General features: G+C 37.1%; 1 protein-coding gene and 1 long non-coding RNA gene across 3 annotated transcripts in view; one reads left to right on the plus strand and one right to left on the minus strand.

Annotated features, from left to right (window-relative positions):
* Positions 1 to 6,970: 6,970 nt before the first annotated feature.
* Positions 6,971 to 8,111, minus strand: LOC107699049 (uncharacterized). The gene is made up of 2 exons (XR_001635415.1): positions 7,886 to 8,111; positions 6,971 to 7,219 (listed from the first exon to the last, which is right to left on the minus strand). It is a non-coding gene; the product is annotated as an uncharacterized LOC107699049 (long non-coding RNA).
* Positions 7,163 to 10,811, plus strand: part of LOC107699048 (serine/threonine-protein kinase 38-like) — a 7,793-nt gene continuing 4,144 nt past the window's right edge. The window contains exons 1-4 of one of the 2 annotated variants that reach the window (XM_016500211.1): positions 7,163 to 7,237; positions 8,926 to 9,065; positions 9,196 to 9,247; positions 9,497 to 9,619. In XM_016500211.1, the coding sequence (XP_016355697.1) occupies positions 8,932 to 9,065; positions 9,196 to 9,247; positions 9,497 to 9,619 (309 nt within the window). In that variant the 5' untranslated portion in view covers positions 7,163 to 7,237; positions 8,926 to 8,931. Of the gene's footprint in view, positions 7,238 to 7,428; positions 7,637 to 8,925; positions 9,066 to 9,195; positions 9,248 to 9,496; positions 9,620 to 10,811 lie in introns of those variants that run through there. The other variant, XM_016500212.1, reaches the window with a different exon arrangement.

A 10,811-nucleotide genomic window follows, 5' to 3' on the forward strand; every position in this document is an offset into this window, starting at 1 on the left:
CGCAGTAAAATTTTATCTATAGAGTGCCCTAAACAGGTCCAAAAAAATAAGGACATTTATGCTGTGAATAACAAATATTTTTTTAAAACTCTGTTTGATGTTGACTCAGCACAGGAAAGTGACTGGAAATGAATGAATAAATAAATAAATAAATAAATGCATGAGGTGTTTTCCATGATTAGTAGCGGTCCTATGAGAGAGACAGACAGAGAGGGAGAACAGTGCATCATCAGGGTAAATATAGAGGAGGGGAGGGATAGCGGGGTTATCTGAATAATTCAGCACACTGGGTGCGGTAAACGCTGACTCTGATGTGGGCCTGCAGCCTTACGGAGCCCAAATGCTGTTTAAAATTTGATTTCAGTGCTTTATTGAACAGTTAAGTCAGTATGCCTATGGAAAAAGAACTAATACAGATGCATTCGTTCTGAGCTGTCATTGTTCCTGTTGGGAACCTGAAAGAGATCCTGTTGAAATAAATAACAAATAACTACAATGTCTTGAAGCCTCGTGTCTCTGTATTCTCTGTATGTGTAGGTTGGCAAGTTTCTGGGGGAAATTGATGGGTCGGTGAGGTCACAGCTCTTAAAAATGGGCATGTTCAAAAGGTATGAGAACGTTTTTGTTTTACAAAACCTCTAGAGCCCATCAAAATGTGCATTAAATGTAAATGTGATGTAATGCGTTAAGGTGTAAACGCTGTCACTGCTTGTTTTCCACAGAGTGCTACTCTATGACTATCAGGCCATGTGTAAGGTGAATCCTCACTCTGCTAGCGGCGCTCGACCCCTGCAAAGTGTAAGCATTGTCCTGTCTGTTTGAATAACGTCTACCAGAACACAACCATCAGATGCTATCAGTGTCACTTGTAAAACATTACATTGCTGTTCTTGCAATCCAGTGTGCATGGGTGGAGGTCACAGGTAAGTGCTGATCGTAATAAAGGCTTGGCCTTCACACCATGACCCTTTGCGATGGTGTAGAGAAAAAAAGACAAGATATATGGCTTCTGTCATAAGTTCTTGAACAGAAATTCTCAGTGTAATTGAAATGAAAGGGTGCCAGCTTCATTCTTTTATTCCTTTTTTTCCCTCGTTCTGCTTTCCTTCCTCCCTCAGCCCTTTTATAATCTTTTGGCAGCACTGAGATGGTTCCTGTCGAACTTGCTGTTGTAAGTGTGGCTGTTTGTCAGAACATTTTCTGTGCTTTAAAACCTCAGTGACTCAGTTCATCCATTGTAAAATCAGACATTTTCTCTCTGCCAGGTTTTTACTGAACTTCAACATCTACAGTCTGTGGCACTCAGATCCCTTTGTGGAGGGTATGTGTAAAGCAAAAAGCTCAGTGTAAAGCAGGAGTCTCCAAACTCGGTCCTGGGGCCTGATGTATAAACGTTGCTTGCGCACAAAATGGGCATGGAAATGTGCGTACGCAATTTTCCACCCACATATCGGAATTTATACAAAAATTAACTAGGCGTAAATATGTGCGGACACTCTAGACCAGGGGTGCCCAAACTCGGTCCTGGAGGGCCGGTGTCCTGCAGAGTTTAGCTCCAACCCTAATCAAACACACCTGAACCAGCTAATCAAGCAAGGAAGCAAACAGAATGATTTTAAAGTCTGTTTTACATTTGACATACACGTTTAGATTAAATATGACACTCTGAATAATGAAGTTAAGCACTGAAATTTCATGAAATTATTATCCAGAAATTACAAAATTTCTATATGAATTTAAACAGAAATATTTGGAGTGGATGTGCTGCTTTCGAACAATTTTCCTGTGGTATGTGATTTAATGTTTTAATCACAGCGAGGATTGCTTAGCGTATGACAATTCCGCTTTAAATTGTGTACTAAATAGCAAAACTCATGTTCTGAGAAAATACTTTTGCGCTCTGAGAAAATACTTTTGCACGAATAATGATCATTGATGTGAACTTGATTCGTCTGATGGCTTTGGAACACAGATGGTAACGACAGACATAAGGATGCGCTCGTTGATCAAACAGTCCATTGGCTGGTTTGAACAGGTCCGATGGCAGTAGAACTGTTCACAGGTGTCGCGCACAGACAGTAGCTTAATGATAACCCCTTTCGTGCTCTTACCAATATTGTGACAAACACCATATTTAAAAGATAGAATTTGAAGGAAACTGTAAGATATGTGCCTTTTATTTTCAAAATGTTTTGTTATTGACGCGGTGAGTCAGACAGCTATTTACACTGCAAAAAATTCTTTCCATAAAAATATAGGCTATAAACATTCTAAAATATATGTTTACCTTTTAGGCAAATTGCATAAATTACAATAGTGATGTCTCAAAACGCATGTATAGTCCGTATCTCATATTTTCCTAACGTATTCCTACCCTTAAGTAGGCTACCCTTAACTGCGTTAAACATGTCACGTGGATGGAAATATGCATGGAAATGGTATGCAGATGACGTTATGCATATTAAAACTATAGGCGTTGTAAGCTCCATATATGGCTATTTCGGGGGGGAGACGGGGTGGAGATTCATGTACGCACAATCTTCCACTGACTGGGTATTACAAAGGGAATTTTGCGCAGGTTCTGGCGTACGCATGGCTTCATAAATCTGAAAATTTTTGTACGTACGCAAAATCTAGCTTTTGTGAGTACGCACACATTTAGAATGAAATCTACGCAATGTTTTATACATGAGGCCCCTGGAGTGCAGAGTTTAGCTCCTCCAACCCTAATTAAACGCACATGAACCAGCTAATCAAGGTCTTACTAGGCATACTAGAAACTTCCATGCAGGTGTGTTGAGGCAAGTTATAGCTAAACTCTGCAGGACACCGGCCCTCCAGGACAAAGTTTGGAGACCCCTGGTGTAAAGTAATACCATCACTTCATCATTCACTTGTGTTATTCACCTGTTTGTATGGTGGTTCCTGTGTCTTCCTTCTTCATCTTCCTCACCTGCCCTCTTTTATATCTCACAATTAAAAATACATATATTTTAATAAGCTCTTGTCAAGTCTGATTTGCAAAATGTTGTGATTATTAAGCTGTTCTTGGATTTATAAATCCTTGGAACGTACTTCTGCGTCATCTTGCCGAACCAATTAAGGTTTAAGAAAATTAAACCTGCACAAAGAATCATGGGAACGAAGAGTCCATCAGTTGTACCCTTTGAAATCCTTCATTCCGAAGGGCCCTTTGAAATGGCTAGTTGAGCACTTCAATTTGGAACAACCCTTCAATATGGCGGCCATGATCGTTCTCACTCCAAAGTGCCCTTCGGAGGAGGATTTATCCTGTTTGGAACACAGCGTTAATATATTAGTTTGTCAGGCAAAAGAAAACCTATGCTCACAGTCAGCTCTCTACTGCATTCACATAGTTTCCTGTCTTTTTAACGCCCTCTAGTGGTGAAGACAAATAATATACAGGAAAATAAAGCTACAGTACAACAGAGAGGATATGCCAGTAATATTTAGGAAAATAGCTGTTTTAAGCATATTGCTTTATTTTCACTAGATAATCATTTTCTTTATCAATAATGGCTAGGATTATTATGGTCCTCTTGCATCTCGTCTCTTGAAAAATTAACATGGTGAGCAAATATTTATCTAACTACTGTACAAGGTCTCAGTTTACTTGAGTGTGCTAATTATACAACGAGATTAAAGGGTTTCAGTTGTTTAACTATAATTTCTAATCTAGAAGTAATTTTTGGGCACAGTTTGTCTTTCTTTTGGCACTATGAGCACAGTCAAATACAAATGACCGTATTTACAGTATGTCTGGTTGATGTACAGTTTCTAGTGGAAAGCGCTTGAGACGAGCAGTCTACAGTATATGTTGCTATGGTTACCTCTTTAGGTCATGCGACTTCATTTCACGAGTGTCTACTCAGCACCAAACTCTCTCCTAACCTATATATACATTACTGAAATGTTTAAAAACGGTCATTTTGTTCTTTTTATTAAACATGGCCTGTAATAAGAATGCCATTAACTAGACTCCATTAACTATTACTATAGATGCCATTAACTAATCTCTCTCTCTTCTTTCTTTCTGTTATTGCCCGCAGGGTGTTTGTAATTAATCAGATTCCTGATAGTAATTTACTATTGGTGGTGATTCAGGCAGATTGTGACTGTTATCGGCAGTACGCACCAATCACCATGGAGCCCAAAGAAGTCAAATATATCCTTAAAACCCCAGCTAAATCGAGATGGTCCTCACTGCAGAACACAAGATCCAGGGGGCGAGGTTGGATCCAGATCCAACTCCTCCCACCTTAAATATACCTAAACCTACCCGTCTCTACCCCCTGATCCCTAAACCTACCCATCTCCACTCCCTGATCCCTAAACCCACCCATCTCCACCCCTAAACCTACCATCTACACCCCCTGGATGTGGATCAAACCCCACCCCCTGGATCTTTGTTCTGCAGTGAGGAGCTACTGGCTAAATCAGGCTCCACAGACCACACACTGAGGAGATGAATCATAGCTTTGAATGAGATCTGTTTAGTCACTTAAAGGTGCAAACAGTACATTTACTTAATTAGAAATGTTTTACACAATGTACTGGGTGCACCTTTTTTAAAACAAGCAACTCATAGTATAACTTAAAGTGGATTATAAAGTGTATTATATTAAAAAATATATATTTGTGAACTGGATTGTGATATAAAGCAATTGTTTGTTGGCTATTCTTGCTTTTTCTTCATTTTTTCTTAACGACTGAGCACACAATGCCTCAGTGAAATGTGACCGCATGAGATCTCAAAAGATACGAAGAAGGCCTGAGTCTTGTCACGCTTACCACCCTCAAGTAAACACATACATACTAGACTGCTTTCAGGCATGCATTACAGCAATGCCTTTTGATTACAATCTGTCTGCATGCAAAATAAGATTTCTCTGAAATCTCTGGTACATATTTCGTGTCTCTGTTCTGATTTAGGAAAATGCTAAGGACTGCGGCAATCAGCTTGTCCATCATGCTGTTCCTATCCTGTTTATCAGTCTCTGCACTCATCCGTCGATGACAGAGGGCCTGTTAAACTCCCAAGAGAGTCACCTATAGTGCACATGCTCAACTCAGCATGTTTTTATTAGCAATAACATGAGTTGACTAGACTAGAACACATTATTTTTCTACAGTGCAAAGTCTTCAGCATCAATTATATGTAGCATTACTCGTTAAATTGTACATGTTTGTGGAATTTTTTAACAGTGCTGGGCTTTTATGGCTTTGTCTTCACACTGTCTCTGAACCATCTGCAAAAACGTCTTTGAAAAATCAGTGTCATCAGTGGGAATAGATCGAAATGAGACCCAGACAAGGATGAACAGAAGCTGAGCTTCACTGAACTGTGACATTACAGAGGAGAATTTGATGTGACTGTATCTCTATATAAAGCAGAAGAAAAGTGCACAATCTATTGATGTGTGTGTAAATGAGAGAGAGAAAAACAGGAAGAGTTAGCATGGCTTTTCACATCTTTCTCTGACACCGAAGGTGATCTATGGACTAATAAATGACCATTATGACATGAAAATGAGGTTGTTATGGGAATTCAAAGATGTCTTGTATTTAAACCTTTGATTTTAAGTTGTCTGTCCTGCAACTTGCACAAAAACTCATTTTTGTTTTTGACAATTATTATAACTATGCATTATTAATACAAGATTATAAATCTTTGTCAGAATAAATTACAAAAATGTGTCATGTTTAACTTTCTTACATTAAATATCTTGTAATGTGTGTTTTTGCTCAGGTATAAATGCACAAGGGATATTTTTGAAGTGCATACTGTATGTCGTTATTTTTTCAAATGCTACTGTTACTAACACTGTGAATAATGCATTACAGGAATCCCATGTGTCTTACTGTAAACCTAAAACTTAATTTTGAAATGCTTTTTAGTTAAAAGGTGAACATCAGTGATCTATGCTGAAATAAAGAACCAAGTGTTTTCTTATGTTAAATCTTGAGGTAATAAATCTAATTTGAATATATATATTCTAAATAGGCTATTACATATATTAATAGTAATTATACAGTATGAATATATAATATAAAATATTATAAATGTTTTTTAAAGAAGAGAAGTCTGCATTTATTTGATCATAAATACAGAAAAAACAGTGATATTATGAAATATTATCGTAATTAAAAAAAGAACGATTTTTTTCAATATATTTTAAAATGTAATTTATTCATGTGATGGCAAAGCTGAATTTTACTCCAGTCTTCATAAATCATTCTAATATGCTGATTTGGTGGTCAATTATCATCAATTATTATTGGTGCTCAATTATCAATAATGGTTCTTATTATCAGTGTTGAAACCAGTTTTTGATGCTTAATATTTTTTTATTTGTGAATCACAAAATTGTGATTTTGAATTCAATAATTTAACAATAATAATTTTAAAGGATTTTTATTTCAAAATATTTAACAGTATAATAATGACATTGTTATTTATATTTTGAAATATTATTTTCTTCTATTTTAATATTATTTCGTCTATCCTAATATTATTTTCTTCTATTTTTATCCATTTTAAAATGTAATTTGACTTTTCAGCAGCCACTACTCCAGTCTTCATCGTCACATGATCCGTCAGAAATCATTCTAATATTCTGATTTGGTGCTCAATTATTATCAGTTATTATTGTATTGGTGCTCAATAATTAATAATGGTTCTTATTACAAATTTTTGTTGCTTAATATTTTGTGGAAATCATGACTTTGTTAGGATTTTTTTTTTTAAAACAGGATAATAATTATTTATATTTTTGAACAATAAAAATAAAAACGATATTTACAAAATGTATACAACATTTAAATAAATACACTAAAAGGATGAAAAAATATTTAAGTTAAACTGTTTTGCTTAGTCTGAAGGGTTTACTTTTTGGGCTATTTTGTCCATGTATACTATTGTACTTTATTCTATTGTAGTAGCCTATTATTCTTTCTTGCCAACTTTTATTTTGGAAAAATGTCATGTCAGGGACTCTTAATTTGTCAGAGTGAGCGCGTGTGGGGAGGAGGATCAGATTCTGCGCAGCTCCGCAGCGCTCAACAAACATCAGCCTGAATAGAGAATAAACATGAGCGATCACTGAGCCACTCTGATCCGCCTGCTCAACTGACGGCCATTCACTTGGCTTCATTTCATCCTTATTTTGATCCTCGGGTGTCCGGCAAACTGTCCAATCTGGAGGAGGACGGGGAGGTGAGAATTTAGAAATATGATGGTGGAAATAAATCACAGTGGTGCTGTTGTAAATCATCAGCTTTATGCAGGCTCACGCTCATAATATATATTATACAGAAGCAGGTGTGTGACGACTAAACAAACAATCGCAATGTTGGTTTGTTATACATCACCTATCCATCACGATGTTATGCGGTTTTGATAAACGAGGCTTTTTTCAGTCTTCATTAAATATGACCATCTCGCGGTGATCTGTGTGGGGGGTTTCCACGTAAATGCATCTGTTTTTCTAGACCTGTCAAACTGCATGTCACGGCCGCAAGGTCACGCACGCAGTCGCGAGGCCGAGCGCGCTCAAATCAAGTTTGCGTTTTCCCCCCGCGCTCATTTGAACATCAGTGACCGCAGCATGAGCAGGTGCAGGAGCCTTCTCAGTCCCGAGCGGCTACATTTTACAAACAAACAATGCTTAGACATTAAAAATGCTAATTAAGAAATATGACGTGAGCACGGCTGCTGTTATACTGAATATTGCGCGGTTGCGATTCGGCTTTTAGGCACAAAACTACAAGTATTTGATATTCAGAACAACAACAACACTCTTGCTTCCATGATACTGCTTAAAAGACAGTTCCATAAACAAGAAATTAATCTCGAGTAACTTACTTTTCAGGCAAAAATGCGTAAATTCGTTGGAAATGGTTTAAAAGAAGCCAAACCGTCAAGTTTTGCGTGTATCCAAGCAGCAACGCACATACTAAAAACCGGCCTGGAACACCGTATATGAATGGAACGGAGCGACAGACTAGATTTCTTCATTCGACTTAAAGTGTTCTGAAATCACTCATTTGAAACTCTGCTTCGGGTTTTTACATTTTCTCACCAATTAGAGAGACTCACACCTACCAGTAATTAATGAACTATTTGGCCACTTTTTTTTATTTTTTTTACCATCATTACATTATAGTTTTTACTCTTAGTTTTTATAATCCTAGTTTATTATAATCTTTTTTGTTTTGGTTCATCAAGTTTGGTTAGTCAAAAGTGAGAAAATGTTGAACTTAAGTTTATCTATTTATATTTTATTTTCAGTTCATGTTTATTTTATTTCAAGTAACAAAAATGTACTTTTATTGTTTTAGTTGTAGTTACCTATAATAACCCTAATTAACTAAAAATTCAATTGATAAAATAATAATTAAAAATAAATCTTATAATTATGATTAATTATTTTGCTATTGTACAAGGTATAATGACAATAAAAGCATTCAATGTTCAAAAGAAAAAAAGCCACGACTTGGTGCAATACACTATTATTGTACAATATAACTTTTTATTTTTGTAGTCTTAGTGCAATTCCACTTTTTAATGTTTTGCTGTAGTATATTATGTGATATATGTTAAAGGGAAGCTACTCTAATTTCATTGTACATGGTATAATGACAATAAAAGCATTCAATGTTATATTTTTATTGTTGCTGGTCACTGTGATGGTGCTGTGATGATTATTATTAATAATTACATTAATGTTATCTAAAAAATAATATAATTTATAATAAATACTGATTAATCAATCAATTATTGTTGTAATTATTAAAATGTAGACATACTGTACATGTGGTTTGTTTGGTAGTAAGGCTCTTTGGTGTAGTTGCGTTCATTTATATTCAGAGAGCTTTGCTTTGCAAATGATTTTCCTGTTCTAGACTAGCATGGCCATGACGGGTGGCATGGCAGCGCCGCTCCCGATGAGTAACCATACACGTGAGAGAGTCACGGTGGCCAAACTCACGCTGGAGCACTTCTACAGCACCCTGCTCACCCAGCACGAGGAGCGGGAGATGAGGTAACCATAGCAACACTACAACCCACTACACCTGCATCACTCAACGTATCGTTTCAGTCAAGTATTATTTGATTGGAATAAAGCGAATTTGTTGTGGCTGGTCATGATGCAGCTGTTCCCTCTGTTTCAGGCAGAAGAAGCTGGAGAAGGTGATGGATGAGGAGGGTTTACTTGATGAAGAGGTGAGATGCCCTCAGAGAAGATATACTGACCTTAGAGCTACCTCACATTATTCTGGAGTTCTATTCTAAATGACTGCCTGAGTTAATAATCACAGAAATGTCAACAAAAAACCTGTTTTGCTTATCTGAGAAGTGGTTTGAATAAGACTCAGACTGTGTGCTTTGTGCTTAGTACCCTGCTTCGAGTATGCCAGTGATGTTGCATTTGATTCAAAATATTTTCCTGAGTAGTTTGTATTTTTGTTGTAGAAGAGTACGAGGCGCTCTCTGCACGCTCGTAAGGAGACCGAGTTTCTGCGGCTCAAGAGGACCCGTCTTGGTCTTGATGACTTTGAGTCCCTCAAAGTGATCGGGAGAGGAGCATTTGGAGAGGTGTGTCTATAGACGTCAACCATTTTACTAGCTGAAATGAAAGCTCATAAATGATCGTTATATAATGCTCTTCATTAGCAAGCCACATAAATAATGCTTCCTCATGGAGACACGCAACTCACAATTGATGCTGCGTTCCAGGCAGGTTTTTGAGCCTGTAAGTCACGACTTCAAACCACGACTCACGGCTTTGTAGCGTTCCAGGCAAGTCACGCCAAACTGCTTGAGCGCAAGGAATTGTGGTAGCTAACTTAGATGTAAACAAACCAGCATGGCGGACCGTATGGGGCTTATGCTCATTTACAATCATTTCTATCGCCAAAGGTGCTTACTCCTTGCTTATTGCCTAATTTCGCTATGCTGAGAAATTGTACATTACATTCTTTTTTTTTATAAGCATGATCGTTTGCATGGTCAAGTTCAGGTTTACCTAACGTTACCTTAACGTTAGCTATGCCCAACATTTCCATGTGGCGATATACTTTCACGACATACTTATCGTTTCAGACACATAACATTGTAATACATAATCGTGTGTGTATTATTTATTATTATTATTAATTTGATTGCAACGTTATATTGTCCTAAAGTCTATTTCTCACCGTGTACCACTTGCATAAACACCGCATCCGTAGGGGCTGCCATTGTTGTTTCGCGGGCTATGTGATGTCAGAGCGCGGAACTGGGAGTACATCGATCTAGTACGAGTTCACGGGTGGGAAGTCACGGGTTTGACTGCCGTTCCAGTGCACTTTCACGGGTAGAAGGTTGGAAAAACACGGGTTACGGGTTGCCTGGAACGCGGCATGATTGTAATAGAGTTTGACATCAACAACACGATACTCTAATAAACATAGACCTGTTTTATATGGATTTGTCATTATTCAATTAACTATAAGTATGTTTATAATCTTTCTCTCAACTATTCTATGGTGGATGCCTGTGCAGTGCATTCTAGGATTACCTTTTCCATGAAGTACAATGGAAAACTGTCTAGTAAAATATTAGGAGACATCATAATGTCATCGTCTACCTTTAGGAGATGCCTGTACTGCTTTAAGATGTTGTCTAGTTAGGCAGCTCTCGGGGATTTGAAATGACCATTGTGTGTTTATAACAATGTTATTTTTGTTTTGTTTATATACTTTTGTATCATTTTTTTTTTTTTTTAATATTTTGAATTCCTTTATTT

This window comes from Sinocyclocheilus anshuiensis, unplaced genomic scaffold, assembly GCF_001515605.1.
Source record: "Sinocyclocheilus anshuiensis isolate Anshui unplaced genomic scaffold, SAMN03320099.WGS_v1.1 scaffold346, whole genome shotgun sequence".
Classification (NCBI taxonomy): domain Eukaryota; kingdom Metazoa; phylum Chordata; class Actinopteri; order Cypriniformes; family Cyprinidae; genus Sinocyclocheilus; species Sinocyclocheilus anshuiensis.